The sequence below is a fragment of the Neocloeon triangulifer genome, unplaced genomic scaffold, assembly GCF_031216515.1.
Source record: "Neocloeon triangulifer isolate White Clay Creek 2 clone unplaced genomic scaffold, ASM3121651v1 ptg000014l, whole genome shotgun sequence".
Lineage (NCBI taxonomy): Eukaryota > Metazoa > Arthropoda > Insecta > Ephemeroptera > Baetidae > Neocloeon > Neocloeon triangulifer.
The window spans coordinates 26,065,310-26,090,116 of record NW_026775556.1 but is presented as its reverse complement, the minus strand read 5'-3'; the positions used below and the strand labels follow the sequence as shown (position 1 = coordinate 26,090,116).

General features: G+C 36.4%; 2 protein-coding genes across 5 annotated transcripts in view; both read left to right on the top strand.

Annotated features, from left to right (window-relative positions):
- The first annotated feature begins 417 nt into the window (after positions 1-417).
- On the top strand, positions 418-2,282 carry LOC132200413 (RNA-binding protein 41-like). 2 transcript variants are annotated; one of them, XM_059625858.1, is made up of 8 exons: positions 418-453; positions 531-620; positions 704-865; positions 922-1,215; positions 1,281-1,453; positions 1,513-1,832; positions 1,888-2,035; positions 2,097-2,282. In XM_059625858.1, exons 3-8 carry the CDS (start codon positions 717-719, stop codon positions 2,204-2,206), a joined length of 1,194 nt encoding a protein of 397 aa, XP_059481841.1. In that variant the 5' UTR covers positions 418-453; positions 531-620; positions 704-716; the 3' UTR covers positions 2,207-2,282. The 2 variants fall into 2 exon arrangements, with proteins under 2 accessions (XP_059481841.1, XP_059481840.1); XM_059625857.1 differs by lacking the exon at positions 418-453 and having other exon boundaries at positions 460-620.
- Positions 2,283-8,062: 5,780 nt separating this feature from the next.
- Positions 8,063-24,807, top strand: part of LOC132200170 (uncharacterized) — a 163,868-nt gene continuing 147,123 nt past the window's right edge. For all 3 annotated transcript variants that reach the window (XM_059625425.1, XM_059625422.1, XM_059625423.1), the window contains exon 1: positions 8,063-8,338. The gene's annotated coding sequence lies outside the window, so the exon portion shown is untranslated. The remainder of the gene's footprint in view (positions 8,339-24,807) is intronic.

Here is a 24,807-nt window from a genome sequence, read left to right as displayed (position 1 = left end):
TTGCCAATATAAACAAATGATGTGACCTATACCATTTTTAATTATAAAGATAATTATAGCGCATGTATAATAAAAACAAAATATTAAGTTCATTAAGAGTTTAAGGTTTTGTTATTTGGGAAGTATGAACAAAAAAATGCATTATTCATTAGTTTGAAATATTTTTGTCATGTTGGCTATGAAATAAGCAAAGCTACAAACCGCGCGAAGTTTCTCAAAGCAGCGCGAACGTAATTTTTCGATTAATTTTTAAATTTTCACGCACCTCACATTAAAATGTTTCATTTCATCATTTCCAAATAAAAGAAAAAAATTAATTTTTTCTTTGTTCTTTGTTTTGAATTATAAAAATTTTTATTTGTATTTATCAATCCTTGAATTTTCGCAAGCACGACCGTCTGTATTGGTTGGTTAAACTGCTCTGCTGCTGGTCAAGAAGGCTGCTGGTAAAAAGTAAACAAAACTTCATACAAACGATGTAATATATTATGTAATTAAAATTTTATTCTTTGTTTTGTTACTTGATGCAGGACTGCATGAGAAAACTGCTTGTTAAATTATTTTCAAGATATAAAGCAATATGAAGATTGAACTTCTCGTCATAACATTTACATAACTTGGTAAAAATTTAGAAATATCTTTTTTAAATGGCTTTCACAGTGTCTGTATTTATGTACAAAATTAATTTGTTTATTTAATTCAGATCAATTTCCGCCATGGCCAGTGTCACAAATCGAAATAGTAAGAAGTACAGGCACTTGGGTGTGGACGATGACGAGGCTCCCGATCCTGAAGAGTCGGAAGCTACCCTGCTCGTCAAAGAGCTTGCTCAAAAACAGTCGTCAAAACAAACTTCGTTGGCAGAGTAACAGAAAAAAAGTAAAATTTTCTTGCAAATCCTAATTGAATTAAATGTATTAGGCAGCTGTCATTGAAGCAAAATTTTGTCCAGAGCCGTTCGGATGTTCTGTCTGTTTCTCATCTGCCAGCAGGATCCACTTCGCTTGTGGTATTCTCAGCTACGTCGAAACGTTTGGATGATGAGAAAACTCTATTGTCAAATGGTTTCCTGCCAGATGAAATCGAGTTTCTGTGGGACTTGAAGAAAGGAAAGCAGTTTGTCAAAAGCAAACACTGCAAAGTAGACCCTGCAGCCCTTGAACGAAAGATCAATTATATTCTTGGAAAACTCGGTGGTCCAGCTGAATTCTCTTGGTTGTTACATTCACTATCATTGCTAATGATCTATTTTATTATTACTAATATTAAATATTATTCAGTCCTGGGCCAGTCGAAACTGATTTGACATCAACAAGTGACTTGCCATTAAATGATCCCCGGTATGACGAAGAGAATCAGATGTCAAGAGATATAGAATACATAAAAAACGTGGACTCTCTTAAGCCATTCTTAAAAGAAAGTGAACCAGAGCAAATTACATTTCTTAAAGACGGTAATTTGTTTGTGAATATATTACAATTTATAAATTTTAAATCTCTATTATTTGTTTAGGAGAGTCTCAGTGGGATAAAAAGCAACAAAAGCGTTACAAAAATCCTAAACTAAATAAGGAAATTGTTATTAAAACTTGTGCACCTCAATCATACTACACCATAAAAGATGGCAAAACTGTTTTTTTGGGGCGCAATGCCATAATTGAGGACTCAAAAGTGGGAGCGCAAGGAAAAATTTTGCCTGGAACTTCTTATGTGGCACCAAACCAGACAAGCTTGGTTTCTCTAGAAGTTATTAAGAATGATAGAGTCGGAGATGTTGCAGAAATCAGGAAAATACCTAAATTTCAAAATTACGAAAAAGGAACTCCTTGCAATGTAAAATAAATTTCTAAGCTACTCTATTTTAATAATGCAAGTTTTTCCTTTTCAGATTTTGTTTGTAAAAAATTTGGCAGCAGCAGTTTCTGAAAATGACCTCACAGCACTGTTTGGTCATTTTGAAATAAAAGAGGGACCTGCCATAGTGTACAGACTGATGGGTGGAAAAATGAAGGGACAAGCTTTCATCACATTTCCAGGTAAAAAGATATTTTGCAATTTGCAAAAAAAATGCTAATGTGAATTATTTTTAAAATCAAGATGCCGAAACAGCAGAAAAAGCGCTCAATACCATTAATGGATACCAGCTGAAAGGTAGACCAATTATTATCCAGTTTGGCAGGAAAGGGGGACATACTTCAAATCACTAAATTCTTTTCTTGTCATAGATTAAAAGGCTGAAAATTGCAATTATAATTTTTGAATAATATTTAAATAAAAAAAATATACAAGTTGATCAAAAAAGAATTATTTTCCATAAAATCATTTTGCTCATCGGAGAACCTAAAACAATTTATTCTTTATTGCATCTTTTTAATATTGCAGTCAAGACTTCGAGTTTGATAAATGACTGCAATTGAAACAAATAGGAATGGCAAACCACTTCCAGAGTGGTCGTTCCATTAGCAGAAATGGCTCTGTCCAGCTACGTCTATTTGGTTTGCAGGGCATTTTTGCAGTCTGGGCGAGACGGTGCGCGCACACCGTCATTTATTGTGATTTATTCCTGGTGGAGCGCTCGGCAGGGTCGTATTAGGGTTTTGATGAAAGAGAGAGAGAGAGAGCCAGCACTGGGGCGCAGCACGTGGGGAGCATAAAGGGTTGATGTGACAGAGAGCAATAGCCGGAGGCAGGGCCGTGGAGAGTTAGTTTTACTCCTTTATTTGCATTGGTCAGCAGCGACTCGGCTTGGCTCTTCCCATCTCTGTGGAGCTGATGTGAGCGCTCTGCTTACTAATATGGGGGAGATTCAATAAACTTATCTCTTATGTCTCTCGGTATAAAAAATAAATAATATCACAGGATAAAGGGTTAAAATTTATCCCGCTGTCCCGATATAAGAATTTTTTTCATCTCGCCTTCAAATTTTTGTCCCAAATTCATTTGCGATAATCTCTTCTTAACTATGACGTCAACAAAAATTTGTGCTTTATTTTTTTAATATAATTTTAGATAATTCTAATTCACTAATTTTAGTATTCTTCGAAGTTAATAAATTTTTATGCTGAATTTTGATATAAAGAGTTTCCTAAAGAGAAAATAGTAAATACTTGAAGATTTTTTTCCAATTTTCCCGTCCAACGGTAAAAACGTACCGTCACCGCGCAGGTTTGCTGGTTTGCTCTGGCAGTCAGAAAGCAAATTTTGATGCATATTTCATGTCCTGTGTGTGCCTAATGGTTGATGTGACGCTTTCTCGCTCAGTCAGGCCCGTCGGCGTGTGATGAATGGACCGACTACTTTTTCTCTCTTTCTTCGATATTATTTATCCAGAAGTTATTATTTTAGGCGCAGAGATGAAAGCTATAAGAGGAGTGCTCGTCGCGATACAAAATGTATGCATAGATATATCGAGCCCTTATATTGATACATCAGCGCCTGCGACAAAGGGGAAAGGGGCTTTGTTATATGGATGGTCCGACTGTCAGCACACATACAAAACCATTTCTCTCTCTATCTCGCTCACTTATGCAAATATATATTTTAGGTTGCAATAACACTACACGCAGACACACTCCCCTCTGCCCATTATCTCCGCGCGGCTCACCAGAACCGTGCTTTGATTTTACTGAAGAACGCACTCATCTCCAACCGATTCTCCCTTTTCAAAAGTTTTCTCTCCGTAAACTGAATATCGTTGAGATTCAAAGTTGTCCCTGAAATCGGGGGGAAAGCAATCGATCAAATTTCACAGATAATTTGGTACAACTCTTGAATCAATCACTAGCCTTTTCTGCAAGGTGCGAAAGGGCTTTTCCAATTTATTCCAGCCCTGCTTTTGAATTACGACTTTCACCCCGCAACTCGGTGGGGCGTCCTTTTCATTTTCGAGCTTTACTCCGAGAGGTGGATCATCCGACCAAATGTATTACTCTCAGCAAAGTGTGAGCTCTCGCGCCGCTTCTCATAATAAAGTATTCCACTATCCACCGCGTGTGATATTTCAACTTTATGAACGTGCAAACGTCACTCGCTCGCTTTTGCTGAATCGCTGCATTTCGCTCCCCGGCACTCGCTGTGCCAAGCAGTCTTGGCACAAACTTATTCTTTTCACTCCTTGGCAAAGAGAGAGAGAGAGAGAGAAAGCACGTCAGGAGTTGCACGACTCAAATTATATTCGCCAGCACTTCACTCCGAAATGTAAACTTCCAAGGCTTGCGTTTTGTGCCGCCACGTGCGGCAACCCTTCTTTTCTTTGTAAAAATATATTCAGATGAACGCCGTACGCCACCATTAAATTTGGTTGAATGTGAGCCACCGTATAATTGCGTGAGGATGATTTTATTCATTGCTTTGAAAAGTTTGCCATAAACATAAAACACGTGTTATTGCAAGAGGTTCATTTTATCTCTTTCAAAATTCCAACAAAGTTTAGCTCCTGAATTGATGGTTAAGAGAATTATTTTGAATCAATAAAAGAAAAATTTTTAAACTAGAATTAATAATTACCCGCAGATATTGATAATTTTAAATTCTTAAAATGGTCTTATTTATCACAATAAAATGCATTCATGTCCTCATTTGCAAATAAATTTCAATAATTAAAATGTAATTAATTTTCTTCATTAATATTTCAAAATGTTATAATGGTGAAAATAAAATTTTTTTTCTCGCATAATATTTAGAATCAGAATGACAAACTAATTCGCAAAGATAATTTGTCAGGGTGAAATTTAGAGCATCTTTTAAAAAAGTAGATGCAGATTATCCACAAAATTAACACAAACCAGATTTTCTTTTATACAATGGCTCAGAACAAAATAAAATTAATAAATTTACGCAACCAGTTGGCCTCGCCTGTTCAGCGGGTTGCCTATAAAATTTAGCAGGCGCTCAAACGAAATGAACGGAATCGCGTCATGCGTTTTCAGGCAGTCCGCAAAGCCCGAAAATGGGTGTTTCATCATATGAAAGACGTAATTTGCTAATTTGGGTAATTCAGGACACTGTCACGCTTCTTGTTAAAAACATTGAACCTCATTTGGCTCCACATCTGCGCTTGTTACACGCAGGTTTGAAGCCCCGCAGCGAGCTGCAAAATGATACTCGACATTTAATACGCCATCAGAAATGTAATAATCACGCAGTTTGGCAGCCCACCCTCGCACGTGTAACTGATGACAGGGTCTGGTTGTAATAAGAGCAATTTTGCAAAAGGCTCCTAAGGGCAGGGACGGACTGGACTTAAAACTGCAGTAAGAATAAAGTGATTAACCATTTTTAATTTTTTTCTATCGCAAAATAAAGTCGGAGTTTCGAAATTTATCAATAATTCATAATCTAGTTTGATAAATCTAATATGTTACGAATTAAATTGATATTTGAAAGAAAACTTACTGTAAAGAGAATTCTTATTGAATTTAAATTAATAATTTCAGAGCTGCGCAAAAATCTTATTATTATTTTCTAAATCTACATGCCCTACTCCATTTAAAGCATAAAACACGTTTTGAGCAATTTCCAATGGTGGGAAATCGATGGAATTTCCGGGTCGACGCTTTGGCTTCATAGATTTTCGCAGCAGAGGCAGTCCGTGCGTGGATTAACAATGATCGAGCTAAACTTTGCCTCATCATCTGACGAGCTGAAAGCTGAAATTTGTTCATCCAGTCGTGGCATCGAGCGAACGAGACGCACACGCGAGAGGAGAAAGATACAGTCTTGTTGCGTGCGCTAAAGAGATCAAAACCATGATCTTCACAGCTCGAATTACTTTTCAAGCGGCGTGACTCGAATGAATTCTCTCCGGGGCGCATTCGCGCCACCGTTTCCTTTTGCAGCTCCAGTTCTCTGTGTTATGGTCGTCAAAAATTGGAGCGTCAAATAAAAAAGACCTCGGCGGGCGCTCGGGGAGTGGAGGCGGCAAACTTTATGGCAGACAAAAAACATGAGCATCCCCCGCCCACGTATACGACAAATGGCTCGCATTTTTCTGCAAAATTTACACACGGGCCTTGAGGAGAAGAAGTGGTGTGGCCGGTGAAATGCAGCACAGTGCACGACGACTCCTTATTTCCCGCCGCTATCTCGAATCTGAACCAACCGCACCCGCGCTTGATTGCCTCGCCGACCTCAACTGCCGCCCTGCAAATTTATATTCGCACTGCGGTAGGCCCAAAACTGCGCTGGCGAAACTTTTTCCTTCGACCCGTAATAAAATTCACAGGAGAATTCAGAATTCCGTGTACATCATAATAAGATAAAACAAGTTTTAGTTTTAATAGTCCTTCATCAAGCACAAAAAATTGTAGATTTTAAAGGATGGAAATTATTGTCCTATCTAAAATTAATTCCATACAGTTTGTTCTTTCTTAGGTGAAGAATTTATTTATGCTTCAATTAGGTTCACGAGTTCAGGGTTCACGAGTTCAGGGCAAACGAGATCAGGGATCACGAGTTCAGGGTTTACGAGTTCAGGGGCTCACAAGTTCAGGGCTCACGAGTTCAAGTTACACGAGTTCAGGGCTCACGAGTTCAGGGCAAACGAGTTCAGGGCAAACGAGTTCAGGGTTCACGAGTTCAGGAGACACGAGTTCAGGGCTCACGAGTTCAGGGATCACGAGTTATGGGATCACGAGTTCAGGGCACACAATTTCAGGGTACACGAGTTCAGGGTTCACGAGTTTGGGGCTAATGAGTTTGGGGCAAACGAGTTCAGGGAAAACGAGTTCAGAGATCACGAGTTTAGGGATCACGAGTTATGGGATCACGAGTTCAGGGTACACGAGTTAAGGGCACACGAGTTCAGTGTTCACGAGTTCAGGGTTCACGAGTTCAGGGCAAACGAGTTCAGAGCGCACGAGTTCAGGGCTAATGAGTTCAGGGCATACGAGTTCAGGGCAAATGAGTTCAGGGCAAACGAGTTCAGGGATCACGAGTTCAGGGCTCACGAGTTTAGGATACACGATCTCAGGGTTCGCGATTTCGCGATCACGAGTTCAGGCCTGCATTCAATCTCAGCCTGCATGCAATCACAGCGTGCATGCAATTTGAGGGGGGTAATTCATCGTCAAAATTTGACTTTAATTAAATAATTGCCAAAACTTGACATTTCCTTAAGCCTACGACTTTTGTGTCAACAGCAAAGTTGTTCAGCGTGAAAAACTGAGTACAGAACAGTTTAATACCGTTTTTCTAAAGTAAGCCGTTCCATATTTAGAGTAAATCTAAAAAATTTAGTGTCAATTTTTCACCCCTAATATTTTAGGGTAACGCCCCATTTTTGAGGTCTGAGAGGACCCCTTTGGGCACCCCTTTTGACATATTTAAAAATCAGATAGGGTTTTTTTCGTCCAATGCCTCCCCCAATCTCACTCGGAAACGCTCATAATGTTTTTTATAAAATAATACACAGGTCGCCTAGATTGAATATGTATTTTTGTTTAAAGTAAAATAAATACCAGGATTTTGTGGCATCCAATGGAACATGACATAGTTTACAACTAAAATAATTAGTATTGGTGTTTTGTGTTTAAAGATAAACTGTTTATGTTTATTATTATTGTTTAATATTATTATTATTATACTATTTTTGATCCTTATAGTTTCATTCTAATTGAATTTTTCAGAATCAAATCAAATTTATATATCCATTTATATATACAGTTCTGTAGTTGAAAATTTAATTTCATAATTTGTCATTAAAAAAAGAAATATCGACAAAATCTCACAAAACCTTTCAAATTCAAAATATTAATTTGATACACTGCTATGTGTTTTTTTTTTTTTTTTTTTTTTTTTTTTTTTTTTTTTTTTTTAGAAAAACATGGAACGGAAAAAATCATGGAACATTTTTTCCACTCTCATAAAAATTAAAATAGCAACCCGAGTGGGCAGAATTCAGAGGGAGATTATCTGTGTCCGAGTCTAGTTAATCAAAAATTAATTAATTAGCCCGAGCGGCCGACTGCCGGTTGCTAAAAAATTATCGTGACGTCAGCGAGGGCGTGGTTTTGAGTGCTCAGTGTGGTAACCCGTGGCAACGGCATTTGGAGCCGCGACTGGAGCCACCGGCGGCACCTCAGCCACTCGGTGCTCCAGCGGAGGCTGCGACCAGTACTGCGAAGCATGCCGACTCGGCCGCACCGAAGCTTGTCCGCACCGTCGACCTTGCGCTAGCCGACCCTCGTCCTCCGCCGACACACACACGTGTGCCGACCGCTGACAGCCGGCCCTTCGGCCTGCCCGAGTCGGCGCCGCCCCAACGCGAACAGCCGAAAGGCCGCACTTCATCCTAGACTGCAGCACTCCAGCCGCAAAAACGTGGGAGGAGGTGAAAAAAGGTAAGGACAATGCAATCGAACCCTAGTGATCATTCCTTCTTTTTTAGTTGTGTTGATAATTTTCAGTTTGAAATTTTGTTAGTTCATAGCATAGGTCTGGATAAAAAAATTTAATAATGACAAATATTAATAATGTATTTTTTTTTGCAAATTTTTTTAAAACGTATTCGGTTCAATATTGCTTAAAAATTTTTTTTATAATATTTGTAGTGGAAAATTCAATTTGTAAAGATTGTGTTTGCAAATTACTAATTAATATTTGCAATTCCAACAACATTTTTAATTTATTTTTCTCAATTTTTGTATTTAAGATGCGACTCAATGAATTAATATGTGTTCATATTTATTTATTTTAAACCGGCGTGAGTGGCACATTGGTTTGAATGTAAGGCTACCAATATGAAAGACACAAAGATAGAGTTCAATGCTTTTGACATGTTAGCGCGTCAAAAAGTGCTCTACATAAATCTAAATCGTCACTCACGTTCGGGAGTTCACGGCGCCGAACGTGGCTGCTCGAGGTTTTTGCCGTTTCCACGAGTTGTTGGAATTCCTGCATCAAAAGGGGGCTTTTCATAAATTCCAGCGGCACCTGGTTAATTTGATAGGCTTTCCAGCCAATTGGCAGGATCATAGACTATCTAGATAAATAAAAAATTTTTTATTCTCTGTCATGATTGAATCGGCACAATTATGTTACACACTCAACTCATGTTTCACTTCGTTTTGGAAGGGCTTCAAAGGAATGTCTGGAATGCTATTGAAACAAGGAGAACTGATTGCGAGTTTGGAAGTTCCTTTCATCCTCCCATTTTTAGATTTTGTGCAGTCACCAGTTTAGCTTTTTCTTCTTTATTAGAGGGTATAAAGCTGAATTCAGGAAAAAATATATAATATTCTGGAGCAATGAAAATAACTGCATCTAATTATGTTTTTAAAAATGATGACCATTTAGCTTTTGAATATTTTGAACAAATTTAAAAACAAATTATACTTCCAGAAGCTTTTATTCATTTCTATTCTACTCTATAGTCGTGGCAAAATAAATTTAAATTTTAAAAAAATGGGAAGTTATGAGGAGGGTTTAATTATTGGGAAAAAATTGGAAAAAAATTAAAATTACAAATTGCTTTGTAAAATTTTCAAAGTAAAGTTGAAGTTGTGCTCGAATGATTTTTAAATAATATAATAATTTATAAAAATTAAAATGCGATTATATAGGTTTAAAGAAATTTATTTAAAAAAAAACCAAAGTACAACAACAACAACAATAAAACAAGGAATTATTAAAAAAACTGAAGTCATTCATTGAAGAAATAGAACAATATGAATTATATAATTAGGAATATTACCTTTTTAAGTAAATCAATTAAAACTATAACTATATGTAAATATTTAAGAAAAATTTACAAGTTTTAATTTAATTAAATAGCGCAATGCAAATTCAAATATCTTTTTACAATTCAAAATTACAGTCTGGTCGATTAATTTTAACAACTGACTTGGAGGCAAACTGAAAAATCTATGCAATTTCGTTTGTTTCAATTAACTTTAAACAAGATTTGCATGAATTATGTTAGAATCGAACGTAAATATATGATTATATCTTTTTTCTTTGCTCCAACGTTTAACTTGAAAAAAAACTGTATATTTCTGGAAAAAATAAATTTTAAATAAAGTGATAATTTTTTCAAGCACAAACAACAAACAAACAAACTAGAATATAGAAAGTTTCAGAGCCGGACCAGCGCTAAAAATGTTACCGGGCGATTTCAAAATAGGCGGCCATTCAACGTGTCAACCGCGGCGAAAATTCAGAATTTAACAATTAAGAGAATGCAACAGGACAGGTGGAAAGCAAACAGGCAAAATTCAAATGAGTCAACACCGCGGAGATCAAAAGCACTCGAGTCGACCGAGCTCTTGAAAAGTCAAAAAGGCAAAAGCGCGACCTCCGAAGTTGCACGCGCGGAAGAATAAATAAATAAGCGGCTTGAATTTCTCTTTGTTGTTGCTGGCGAGCGAGCAAACGAGTGGGCAAACAACAACGGCCGACGCAATAATAATAACAATTATAACTCCAACTTCGCCGACCGTGTAAATTATGGCGCAAATTAAATGTAAAAATTATTACCCGCGAGTCGGCGCCATGTGCAAACAAATTACCGGCTGCATTCCCGGCTGGCAGTTAAATTTTATGCCAACCCTTTTGCCAGTGAGAGAAACGACCCTGCACTGCTGCCGAGTTTCGCAACAGGCAGGGGCTGCGGCGGAAATTGCCTACCTGAGCGCATAAACAAGCGATTACACACGATTTTAATTGTGCATTATATTGCTCGCGCAACACATGCGCCGGACTCCGATTATCAAATAAACTGCTGGGCCGCATTATTTAATGCCGATAGACGCTCGACCGCCGATAATTAACGCGGGATTATCCTCGGGCAATTTCCACAAACGTTATGACCGACCAACTTTTCTGTTTAGAATTAAATAAAGGCAAAGCTTGTTTGTGCGATTTGTTTTGAAAATGAGTACTAAAAACTGAAGTCAAATGAAAACGTTCAAATTCATATCGCAATGAATGGCAAGATAAATAAATATTAAGTCTTAAAAATTTGAGAAGCTTTGATAAATTTTATAGTTATGTTAATTTTGGAAAAAGACTATTCCTGGGCTTGCAGAAAATATTAGTAAAATAGTCTAAAAGTAAAAATAAAGTTTTCATGGTACTTAAATAAACACATTTTATTTGTTGCGAGAGATTTAAGGAGTGTATCTGAATTTGAGTGACGTATTTTGATGAAAAGTTTTCAATTTGGTTGTGAAAAAAGCTTCATTATTCTTTGTTTGGTAAGTAGAGCTTTATTCTGTTTTCTGTTAGATCTTTTAAGTAAAATTATAATCTGATTGAATTCATCAAAATATTTTCATTTGATTATCAATAAAAATACAGCAAGGTCTTTGTGTAAATTTCAATATCCATGAGCTCCTGGGAGATCAATTTTTTTTTTCAATAATTATTAATTATGCAATTTATTTTTGGTGATATTTTAGCATCATGAAACCAAAAAAGACTTTTCACCTTTATTTAGTGTCCAAAAAGTTAATTTATTTGGAAATTGATAATCTATTCTGTCCAATTATTGGAATCAATATTATTACATCTCATCAACACGCTCATTTATCTCTGAAATTTTATCCCAAGTCTGTGGTAATTTCAACCATCATCAAGTACAATTGAGCAAACGAAATAAGAAATTCGCAATCGCGGGCGTAATTCAGAAAATCTGCTGTAAGAGTTTGGGATGAGGTTTGTGAGCTCAACAGTCCAATAAGTTTATAGCACGAAATTAGAACCGGCGAGGGAGAAAGAGCGGTGGCGGCGATAAGCCGAGACCTTTTCCTCTCCAAAGCGAACTTTCAAATTTAGCTCGTGATTAAGCACACTTCTTTGACGAATAATTACAGAGCAACGGCGAAAATCCTGGAGAGCTCTCCATGCTCCAGTCTCAAGTTTTGTTCGCAAGAGAGCAAATTGTTGCATAATGAGTGAGTGGGACGACGTCGTCATTAAGCCGCACGTTTGATTGGAGTGTTTCTTGACAAAAGAGGCCGCAGCTTTTCTCCAAACTTGGTCTTGCAACAGTGTTTCAGAACTTCACAAATTATTTATTTATCAGCAAAAAGTTAAAGAGGATTTTCAAGTTTTTTTTTCTTTATCCAATTTTTCAAGAAATAATGTTAACAATTTTTGCGGTGTCAGTAATTTTAGAATTAAATTCAAGGTCGGTCAATTAATTTAAATCAAGAGTGTGAATAAAATTTATTTTAAATTAAAATTACCCTTACCCGTGCTCAATTTTGAATGTGTTTAAAAATGGAAAATGATAACAAAATATTCATTCCCTTTGACAAATGTTTTTTCTATTTTGTTCAATTTTTTAAATCAAAATTTCAATTGTTTGATTTTTCACACCTTCAAAATTAAATGTTGCTAAAATTCGAATTTTTTGTTAATATTCAGGGAGTTTTGATTAAATCCATCAGCTTTTTACTGATCCAATTTTTCCTAACAAAGGCTTCCTTGAAAATATAAAAAATAGAAGATTCCGAACCTTCCCTTGTTAGGTTAAGTCCTTTGAGTCAGAGTTTGAGGATAACAGCACGTTTTCCTGCTTTTCTTCGCGGCTCACAGTTGAAAACCTTTGATACATTATTCAGTCTCGCAATATCGAGAGAGCAAAGGGAAAACGGAAAGATGAAGTAACAAAAGAGTCGCATTCATTCGCAACATATGCGTGTCTGTCTCTCCGTGCTTCTCTCTTGAACTTTGACATTCACAGACAGGGTATGGTGCGCAAATTTCGAACACGGTTCTGCAATTGCGCGCGGCATTGTTCGCAGAGGCTTTGATGGAAAATGAAGTGAATTATGAACGGCGGGTGGTTATTTTGAGCGTGCTGTGTTAAAAGGATGACAGGGAAAATCTATTGTACGCGGCGACGACGACGGAGGCAACGCTTCCTTCATCATCGCCCTGCAAACCGCACAACACATTTTCACAAAGCCGCCCCTTTTATATATTCTTTTTCGCACTTGGCTCGCAATCATTTTCTTTTCCTTGACAACGCACTTTCTTCTTCCCTTCCGGCCTCATCACCTCCGACGACGACAAATCTGGCCGTTCTCTCTCTTTGTTCTTGCCCTCCGTGTGTGCTGCTCTCTCTTTCATTCCCGCGCTCTTTGATTCTGCACGCAAGTTTTTTTTAGCCAGCGGATCTATTCATGATGAAGTAGACTAGTCAGCGGAGGAAATTTTTATTTCCTTGGATGGCAGCGGCGGAAATGTGCGCACTGTGAGAGGAAATTTTTTTTGCGCTTTTTGTGCCAAATTGAAGGCGACGCAGAAAAAGACGACAAGTTGCGATAAACACATTTATCATTCGGCGCTGTATTAAAGTGGATGTGCAGTTATTTAATTTGCCTTGATGCGAGTTTCTCGGAATCTTTGATCTTTTCAGTCGAGGCAAATAAAAATTTGCGGCGACTTTTTCTAGAGCTCCTTTCGTCGAGAGATGATATTATACGTGACATTGTATGCAAAACGTACACGCTCGGCAGAAAATTCTCTGCTTTCCTCTTTGCCCGACCGTGTATCCATCTCACTCTAGCACTTTTCCTCCACAATTGTATGTATACTCAAATTGAAATGTAGGAAAATATGCTTGAGCTCTGAAAGAGTTATTTCTTACATTTCCTCTCTAGCAAAAAATCCAATACAATAATTCTTGAAATTGCCATTCCTACTCAAAGCATGAAAGTTTTTCTTTTCACAGACAAATAAAATAAGACACACTGGGCAATTTTCTCTCATTTTAATTTCTGATTTAATTTATGGATAATTGGATATTGAAGATTTGGACAGATCATCTAGTCTTTATTTAATTAATAGTACATTTTTTAAACCATGATGCTTGATGAGAAATTATTCTTCATTTATAAAGAAATACTACTTTTTCTTCTACAAAATTAGAACGGCATAGGTTTTAAATCCAAAAACTCTTAAATTAAACCCTAGTTATTTTAGACTTTTTTTGTAATTTATTCAAAAATGCTGCAATGGAAGCAAATAGAACTTAAAAAATAAAAAATTTAATAATTTAATAAAAATATTCAATTATAATTTAATATATATTTTTAATATTGTTATTATTTAATAACAATAAAAGGGGTGCACTTTAAGCTAAAATTGATAAAATCCTACAGAATGTTGGGAAAACTAAAATTTTAATTCCACATTCATAATTTTTTTTCCAAAATCAATATAAATTTAAATTTAAATATTATTTCTTAAGAAATTTAATGCACATACAGTTTCTCTAAAACTTACAAAGACCTTCATACTTTAATTTAACAAAGTTTTTAAACAAATAATTGTTGTCACCAAACTGGTTTATTATTTTTGCTATCATTTATTCCAAACCGAGCGCGTCATCCTCTTTAAACCACGCGAACGTGCCATATTGGCTGCGAAGATAAATAAAGCGAAAGAGCAGCACATTAGCCGGGCATTAAAATATTTTTGACAGTAACAAACGAGCTGAAGCGCGCAGTTGGTTAGTTGTTGCCTCTTTCACTCGCATGGCCAACTCTTCCTTTGTTTCGAAAGTCGGAAAAAGCAGCGGCGGTCCCGAGTGTGCATGATACACACGGAGAGAGAAACGTTTTGCGGTGCGACGGCAAGCCGCCCTTTTGGTTAGTTGTTCCGTGGACCCGCAACGTCGGTTCATCATCTTTGATCGTCGGGGTCTGAGAGTTGGCAGCGGGAAAGAAAAAAGAGAGGCCCGTCTTCTTTTTACCAGCGGAATATCTAATTTTGAACCCCGAGTGCTTTATATGTTAAAATGAAAAAAAAACGCACCGGCAAGAAAGAGTTGATGGCGATAAAGGGGAAGGAAAATAAAAGGCCCGGAGACAATTTATGCACGAAACTTTGTTTTGCCTTGTTTATTTTGCCGCCGCGCGTCTCTGGAGATGAGGAGCTTTTGCGGTGCACAATTTTTCCTGCTCGCCTTCCTACTGAATTATCTGAGACAGCGTAAAAGGCGTATTTATCAAAAGCAACAACTAAACTACACGGCGTGCAACAACAACACGCTCACCGCCGCCGAGCATAATTCAACAAACAGCGGCTAATTAGAAAGTTTGAACAAAAGTAGGGTAGCAGAAAACGTTCTTTCTGCGCCCCACCGGCCGCTTACAAATATTTATGCTGCTAGTCACGCGTGTTGTGTGCACCGACTCAATTTACTCGAGAATTCGTTATTTATAATTGGACGCGTTCGCTCGTGGGGCATGGAAATGAGTCCGCCATTAATTGGATTGCCGAAGAAATAAATTAAATGCACATAAGCGAGGGGCACGTCCAAATATATAAACCAAATTTGGTTGAAGCTCCCAAGTGGTTCTCTTTTTCGAGAGAGTGTGGTGAAAAGTTCAGAAACACGCTGTCAAGAGTTTGCACAAGGAAGACAAACAGTGGCAACTGAAACTTGAAAAAGATCTCCAGCAAACTTGTATCAAAATGTGTAACTTTTCAACCCTCTTTTGCTGAGAAAATCATGATCAGATTAATGATCGAAAGATGTGGATAAAGTGGCAGGTAGAGATAAAAAATAGATTAATTCATTACATTGAAATTTTAAGGTGATTATAATTTAAAATTAGCTTTTCCTGGATGGGTTTTGTGAGTTGTTTATTGTTAAAGAAAAAAAACAATATCCTGCTCGACATGTTTCGTCTGCGAGCTGAGAAATTATTTTCACAAGAATTAGCACAAAATCAATCTTTTAAAAATATATTTGTTTCAAATTAACTCTTTTTCTTGAGAAATTATTCAAATTTACAATTTATTCATAAAATGATTTTTTTAAGGAAACAATTTTAAACAAAATATGACCATTGAATTCAAAATTGTTTTAACAAATTAATTTTAATGAACATTTTTTCAGAATATTGAAACGTGTATTTTGAGCGTACCTTTCTCAGTGGTGGTCAAGAGAAGACGAAATTATTTTTTGGTTGGTTTTTCAGTTTTGACGTAAAAGATATTGATGATCAAGATTGATATTTGTACTAATTCTTATCAAAATTGATGTCGGGTGTTTAAGCAGGCCTCTGCTAGTTGTGATACCCTTTCTGCTCATTTTTTCCAATTAAATTTTTCCATGTATGACTTGAGTAAAATAAACAACAACAATAATAAAATTATTTCACAGCTCAGGAATTATGGCTGCAGCCCGCAGCCGAAACATGTAGAGCAGGCTATTGTTTTTTCTGAAACAATAAACACAAAACTCATCTAGGAAAAGCCGATTTAAAAATCAAATCACCATCAATCAACCCTGGATCGTGAAATTCTACCACAATATTGGATTTTTAACTTAGTATGAATCTTACATTTGAGTAAAAAGTAACTAATTAATTTGGCTTTAAACGAACTTTTCATTATTTTACTAACAAGAAATAAGCAAATCCCCAAGTTAATCTTTCTCCTCTTTCATGTAATTCTGCTCGATTGGGAATTAATCACTTAATATCACCTGAGGCGAACTCAATTTTGGCGAGTTTGAATCAACTCCAAATTATTCCCGCTCTCATCCGTTCCTGGAAAATTAATTATTAAATTCAATCACGCCGATCAATACGTCGGAAAGGGAAACGAATTCCATCCTCTGAAACAAAAAACTTCAGCGTCACCACAGGGCCGATTTTAATGAAGCAATTTATTATTGCGGGCCCGAGTTAGTTTTCCCGACGTGGCTGCAAAAACAATTGTGCCTTGGGCCAACTCCGTCATCCAGCAGTCTCTCCGGCCGGGCAGGAAATGATTTTATTTCGCTTGGAATTTATATCCAGACACTCAAGCCAGAGGCCTTTGTCTTCTCTCTATCTGAAGCTGCGGCTTTTGTTGTACGATTTCCTCCAATGGCTCAATTATCTTGGCTCGAGGCTCGCTAAAGGCGCAGCCATTCGACCGGCCGACAGCGAAAAGAACAACCCACGAATCGGCTTAAGCTGGAGATAAGACGCGCACCTTCTTCATTGTTTTGCTGCTCATTGCAAGGCTGGTTGCTTTTCATCCTCGGCGTGTTTGGCAATCTTGTTACACACGCGTTTGCACGCTCTTCTGCTTTTCCAAGCAGACGCGTCCGAGAGGGAGAAAAGCAAATTAAAGCTGGATATAAAATAACGCTTACAATTCACTCTGGCGGAAAACGCCAGACGTGTCTGTCCAGCGAGCTTTATGACCGCTCACAAAAAAAAAAACTCCACGAAGAGTAAAATTTTCCCGCTAAATTAGCTTTGAAAAAGGAAAAAAGCGTGTTCAGATGAAATTTCCAAAAGATTTGTTATCTTGAAAGCTTAAAATTGCTAAACACATTTTTATATGATGATGAATGAACAATTTAAACTGAAATGGACCAAAAATGTATTTATCAAGTAAACATTTCATCACAATAATCTCATTCTTATTTAATGTTTAAAAGTTTTTCAAGAATTAAATGATGAGAATATTTTTTATTGTTTTTTTACGGTACGATATTTTTTGTTTATCATGATTTATGAGAAATTCTTTAACCAGAAATCTTGTTTTTCACTCATCACAAATTAAAAAGAAGAAAAATTTTTATTTCAAAGTTAAGAAAAAAAACCACATTAAATTCCCTGCTTTGTAACTTAAGTTTATGAAAGCAACTATTGAAAGAAAATGGAAAATTTACAATGGTTTCTAATTGTAGGTTTCTGTTTTGAATTTTTGAGGAAAGTATTTTTTCTTGAATCTGTGAAACATGAATTACTGTTTTTCGCATTTTTTGCAAATTAATATTTTTTCATGAATGATGGAATCTTTGAAAGACAATTTTAATTCATGACGTCTTTTTTTCCTCACCCTTTTTCAACATCGTTTTAATTAATTATATTCTCATTTAAAATTCCACAAGACAAGTGAAGCAAAACGAGCGTGCACTGAAGTGCCTCATATTTGATCTCATCTGATTTGAATTTCACTACTTCTAACTCGGCGCCCAAATAACTAGGGCTGCAAGTTTTCAGCGGCCTATTGAGAACTCGCTCGGAGGCAAACATTTGCTACAACTTGGTCGGGCCACGTCTCCTTCTGCACACCCACCCACCCACTCACTCTGTCGCTGGGTCAGACACGAGAGCTACGTCTGTGCGCTCGCAAATGCAGATTAGGCGCGAATTCGGCTTATCTGCTCGTCACACTGCTGATGAAGTTGCCACTTCACGCGCGCGCTGCCATTGTTGCGCGCGTAATTTCAGTCTCGTGGCTTGCCGAAGCCAACCAACTTTGTCTTGGCGAAATTCAATTCGTGCTGGCGCCGATACTCTTGTCTGCGGTGTACACAAAGAGGCCTCTCGTTTTGCTGGCAGGCAACGCGCGAGACACGCTTGTCGCGCGGGTGGCCTAACTTTCTCTGGCTCTGATGACAACGATACGTTTTTCTAAAGTTATACGCACAAAAAAGAGCAGCAAGAAGCGAAAGTTCCATCTCGAACTCTCTCTGCACATAACTGCATAAAAAATTGCTATAAAAAAATTGCTATAAAAAAATTGGTAGAATATTTATTTATTGTCTTTATTATACAAAAATGTGTATAACATGTATTGCTGGATTTGCTGGTGAAAATCCTGGAAATCTATAACCTAAATTGAAATTAAATGAAATTGCAGTATTAAGTTTGATCTTCGAACCGATCCACACAAAAAAACCACGAGTAAATATACCAGTATTTATGTTATGTTGTGTTTATGTGTGTATTTTTGCGAATTTCTTTGATAATAATTTAAAAGTTTAAAAACCTAAAGCATATTGTATAATCTAGTATTGGATAAGAATATTATTGAGCTGGGGGAAAAGTCATTTTGATTATTTTTAAATTTGCACAAAAACATTCTACCAATGGATCATTACAAACTTAGTCTGATTTAAGGAATATTTTGAAACAATCACAAAAACACTCATATTCCTGGTTCCGGGCTTGTTTTCTGGAGAACATAAGAAGTTTTATTGGCATAATATTTCTGCAATACTAGTTTGCCAAGGTGGAAAATCTCAACCGGTGCTTCTGGAACTTGTTGGTAATTGAAAGCACACAGGAGCAGTTCGTGCGAAGTCGAACCGTTATTGGCGGCGAACTTGCGACAAAATTTCCTATGCAAATAAATTTCCTGTTGCTGCCAGCGGCGGTGCGTGCTATCAAAACTTTATCCGGGCAGAAAAAGCTGCGGAGGTGGCGCGCAATATTGCGGCCCCGGCCGTTATTACGAGCTATTCCGTGCACACGATGGTCTGGCTGATGCGCTCTCTCTTGTACTTTGTACGTCGCCGCCGCCGCAACCAACGAAACTTTCACGCCAACAATGGGCTCTATTTATTTATAGTTTATAGTGGGGAGTGTAGTAGTTGCGCGCGGTGGTTAAGTTTTAAGCACCGCCGAGGTGAACTGCGCCACTGGTTATTATTTCAGGCGCGGAACAATGCGTTTTGTTTTGCCCCCAATGGCTGCTAAATGCAATGCAAATTATCTTCTTGCCTGCACCCCGGCTCGATTGAGTTGTTGGAATGCTTTGTTTGTTTGGCCTTCATAATTAATATTACGGTTACGGCGTTCCGTGATGTGTTTTGTGTTGATTATGTGACTAAAGTTTTGCTGCTCATTTCACACACACAAAATTAATTAATAAAAATGCATAAAATTATTTAATTACAAATACTGATCGGACTAGAAGAGGTAAAGTAATGTAAAGGGCGAGAAAATCCATTGATTAAATTTTTAAACAGAACAGTCACGGTTTTAGTCAAATGAAAAAATATGTATATTAAGTGGATATAATATCAATTTTAATCCCATCTTTTATTTTTCATCTCTCCTTAATCCTTGTGAAAATGAAAAAATAACAAAGAGTAAATCTAATATTCTACAATATTAAATTTTATTAGAAAAGACCGTATAATAAAAATTTATTTATACGTTTATTTAAAAATATAAATTATATTTTTAAATATTTGGTTTTAATATTATATTATGAGAATTTTTATGAATTAAATAACCAATTCATATAATGGATTAGAAAGGAACTTGATTTAAATTTTAATTGTTTAATGTACATTTTTATCCAGAGCTTCAGATTAGAAACTACACTAATTTAATAATTTATCCAGTACTGGAAGCAATGGCAGCCAAGCAAAGCTAATTTATTTCATAGTCAACGAATGGAATATAATTTAAATTATAAATAAAAAACCATGAGAAATAACCGGATGAAAAGAGTTCATAGCCTCTTTCATTAAATCAAACCATTTTTTATTGTTATATTTTTAGTCATTTGCCTTTCTAATTTCTAATTAAATACACAATGCGCCCCCAAAATTGAACCGCAAGTGTCTAACCATTCATTCATTCTCTTTGTAGACTTTTTGAAAGGGTTGAAAATTATTTTCCTATTGTGGTGTAGCATCCAAAAGTAATCAGCTTACAAAATGAGCCGACATGCAGCACTCCTGCTCTTGAAAAAGAATGTGAGCCGACATTTTTAAGTAAAACCCTGACGAATTTTTTGAGCCGACTAATTAAAGTGAGCGTGGAAAATAATAACAATAAAAAAGCCAAGGGTGAAACAACACAAAAGAGAGTTACACGCTCGACGCAGCCTCTGTCAGAACAATAATGGAGCGGCATTTTTCCCGGCAACCGCATTATTTTATTTGTCACCGAGCTACCGCAAGCTGGAATTCGTCTGAAATTAGTTAAAAAAAAGACATGGTTGTTCTGAGGAGGAATGTTGACGGCTCTTGACAGGGCACACAAAGGGCGATTAGTAAAAGGAGCAACAAAAAAGGCTTTGACAGGGAATTCGTTGAAAAAAGGATGTTTGCAAGTGAAGGTCCGTGCAAACTTTTTGCGCCAACAAGATTTTCAGGCGATGACAGCAGCACCGCGAGCGGCCCTTGTAATTTCCTTCGAAATTATTTCACATTGAGAGGAAATTGCGAAATCTCTCGCTCAATCTCCTGCTCTGAGCGGCACTTATTGGATACCAAATCCGGCTCAGTCCGCCTGCTTTCGCACAACCAGTGTGTGGGCGACGTTCTCGTCACCGAATTCCTTGCGATGGAATAATATTGCTGCCAGCGGCGCCACCTTTGAATTCGAATTCTGCGATCAAATTACATTTGCAATTTTCGGATGGATCCAAATCTCCAGCATAAAAGAGGAAAGAAGCGAAAGTGAAATTTTTTCTCAGAATACCGTTTTATATTATTTGTATTTTGTTAGAGACTATAAATAATTTTGAATAAAAAGAAGAAAATATTAATAATAAAGGTCTATTGCCAAATTTTATAGATTTTGCGTCAGGAAACCTTATCAGAAACCTAAAATTATACTTGAAAATTTGAGTATATTTTTGCAATAATTATAATTTATTAATGATTATTTTCATTGAATCGCTTTGGTTTTAAAAATTGATTGGTGAAAAAGGCAATTGAATTTATTTTAAATCGTGTCCCAATTCCATTCAGCATTGTGTATTTAAAATATATTTTTTCTTAATGAAAAATATTTGATATTAAAATTATTAATAAGTGGAAAAATACATTGATTCTTACCTTGACTGTGACATTGGGGCTCTTTAAAATTTGCCTATTTATTGATATTTTCGTAATTTTACAATTTTCACTGATTTACATGATAATATTTATTTAAATATTAATTTAAGAATTCACTTTATTTCTGTTATTTTTTATTATTCAATGTAAAAACTATTGATTTAAAAGTCAGATTTGAATTGCAAGCTGCTTCAATCTACATACAAAAAAATCTAAATATCTGCAAGTTTGTTCTTTTATTATAATAATTTTCAATCAATTTGAATTTTCTATTGCCCATGTAGCAAATGAATAAATATAATATCCATATAAAAAAATATTGCTCCAAGTCTACTTGTTTCGAAGTGCCTCGGTCTGCAGTACAACACTGATGGCGAACAGTGCCGAAAAAGTTGGCTCGCGTCCGCTTTCTGCTCTGCGGCACCGAAACTTGGGGTCTTCGTGTATAATTCATGCAAATTGTCCCTTCCAACGGCGCTCATCGCTTCTGTGTATATGAAAATTTCGCGCAGGGCCCTTTTGTAGTGTGCATAGTTTTTGCAAGAAGCAAAGTTTACTGGGCGTGACCGAGGCCCAGGGTAATGACGTCACACACATCACACCCTGACAAAGCACACATTGCACCATGTCTAGTTATAAAAGAGCCATTAGCTGGCAGTTAAAAGTAAATAGCTGGGCGAGGGAAGCAGTCGAGTGTGTGCCGCACCAGTTCCTTATTATTCCTTATTATATTGCGCGCCTCCACTTTTAAGCGCCCGAGGCGTGAATTTCTGACTACGATGACTTTTAAGCTCCTTTTTTCCCTTCCGTTGCTGCCTGCGTGCGTATAATTCCGCGAAAGCGCTCTTAGGTCTGCGCGAATCTTATCTCTTTCGCAATCAAATCCATTGTTTGCCTCGGCGTCCGCGCTTCTTAACAAGAGCTCGGGAGTGCGTCGAGTGGCTCAGGGGAAGGACTTGATGAAATATGGCGAGGATTTGCGGTTAATTACAGAAGCATTAAAAGTAAAAAATTGAAAGCAGAGGAAGAATTTTTAGCAAAATTTTATTTAAGAGTTCATTCCAATATTTTTTTTGGAAGTGAAACGGAAAAAAGTTAATTTTGAACAAGAAAGATGATGAAAATTCACTTTATTTTATTAATATTACAAGAAAGTTATAAACGATTTTAATATAATATTAATATTGCTGTTTATTTGTCCAAATCGTTTCAAAAAAATTTGCATGATCTACAGAAAAATCATTGCTGGAAATAGGACATTGAAATTTCGGAGAAACAAACACCACTACAATCAACGATTGTGATTAAACTACCGATTTCAAAAAGATCCCATCCTTATCGGTGAGCCAAAAATATTTGAATTAATTAAAAGTTAATTTAAAAAAATGTCAAGTTTGTACAATATTCACAGAGTGACAAAAATTCATTCTGATATTTTAATCAATTTTGTTTCAAAATGCATTCATACTTTGGATATTTGCTAATTGTTGATTGAAAACATGAAAAGAAAACGTCTTTCTCAAGAAAAAAAAGACTATTAAATATTTTAAATTTATGCACTATTTATTAAAATCAAAAGATATTTATATTTGTTTGAAGAAATTGACACTCAAGGAGATGCCCATGGAAATAAAGAGATCGGGCTTTTCCTCGTTGAAAAATATTGATTTTATTCAAAAGCCGTTTTGTTTTTCAATCGGAATCATTCTTAACAAAGAAAAGCCCGATCTCTTAATTTCCGTGATTTTTAATTAATTATAGATTTAAAAATATTCTTATTTACATACAGCTTTTTTTTTGTCTCTTTTGCTTTCCGAGGAACTTTTTTGACCAACATTTGAGCCTTTTGAAAAGAGGATCTGACTAATAATACAGCAAAGTTTTTTTCCCCATAAAATTACTCGCATTTACCAACAATGTTTCATTCAAAGGGTGCGGTTTGACAAACTAACTAGGGGTCGACACAACGCACATTTTGGTGTTAGTCGAGCGTGAAACAACCGCCGAAATTTGTTTCCTTTAGCACCTAATTAACATTTGCCCAGCAGGTGCGCTCACTCATTTGTGATTCGGTCGTTGCCGGAGACAATGGAGCCCGACTACAATATCGCCCGCCAACAATGGCCGTGGCTCAAATTTATGTGTGGCCGCAATAACGAAGCATTCATTATTAGTTGTCTCGCACAAAGCAACAGGACCGACCGGCCGCTTATGCAATCAGCATGCAACCCTTTTTCCTCTCACTTGATGATAGCGAAAGGACGACGTGAGCCTGCCTGCCGCGCACCTCGTTCGCTGTCAAGTGCAAATTGTGTGTACCCACTTTTATGTATGTATTTGTGCACCACCCTCACCTCACCTCACGCCAACAAAGGGGTAGTGTGTGGGTTGAGAAACTGTTTTGCACAAGTTTGTGCAAGATAGTCGCAAATTTTTCTTCAGATATTAAAGTATACATTAAATTCAAACAAAATCAATTCGAGTTTGCCATTTTCTTTTCAATAAGGCTTTGATTTTGTCGATTGATTTTGTTTAACATTGCTCAAGATATTAGGTAATAAATGCATGAACAAATAAATGAAGAGTTTTTATGCTGATTGATACTTTACTAATACAGATTAAATGAGTGGGATTTTAGACTTTTGCATCAAAGTAAAAATTAAAAAAAAAATACTTTGGCACGTTTAAAGAATATTTATTAATTTATTTATTTATTAAACCCATCTGGGTACAACTTTTGATACACTCATACAGATATAAGTTTCAAGTAATTAAATTGCACTATTTCTTCTTCATCGTGGCGTAAAAGTTTATTGAGTGAAGTCTCTTCTTGCAGAACTCAAGGTGGTATTGGGTGCACTTTTCGTCACATAGCTCGCACACGCAGTCCTCGCCAGCAGTAGAGTGAAAACTTTTGTCTTTACAAATTAGATAATGAAACCCAGTCATTGCATATCGAGTAAAAGCATGTCTATTTTTGAAAAGGGGTTGCTTCCAGCAGTCATTTATCATAGCTGGCGTTTCAAAGAAGTTTAAATCAAATTCCCTTTCAGCTCTAATTTCAATATTAATTAAAAACTCTTCGTTTTTAAAGAATATTTATATGACATTTTTTACTATGTCATATAAATATTCTTTAAACGTGCCAAAGTATTTTTTTTTAAATGCCTGCTGTTAATTAAAAAATACTACTTTTTTCTAGCCTGAATCAGTTAAAATTTTATATGTTTTAATTTTCAATTAAATTAAAATTCATTGACTTTCGTA

Excerpts from the sequence above, each read along its gene's own strand:
- LOC132200413 (XM_059625858.1), top strand. The coding sequence starts at position 717 with ATGGCCAGTGTCACAAATCGAAATAGTAAGAAGTACAGGCACTTGGGT. Across the intron at positions 1,216-1,280 it reads GGTCCAGCTGAATTCTCTTG|TCCTGGGCCAGTCGAAACTG; the intron begins GTTGTTACATTC and ends AATATTATTCAG. Across the intron at positions 1,454-1,512 it reads AATTACATTTCTTAAAGACG|GAGAGTCTCAGTGGGATAAA; the intron begins GTAATTTGTTTG and ends TTATTTGTTTAG.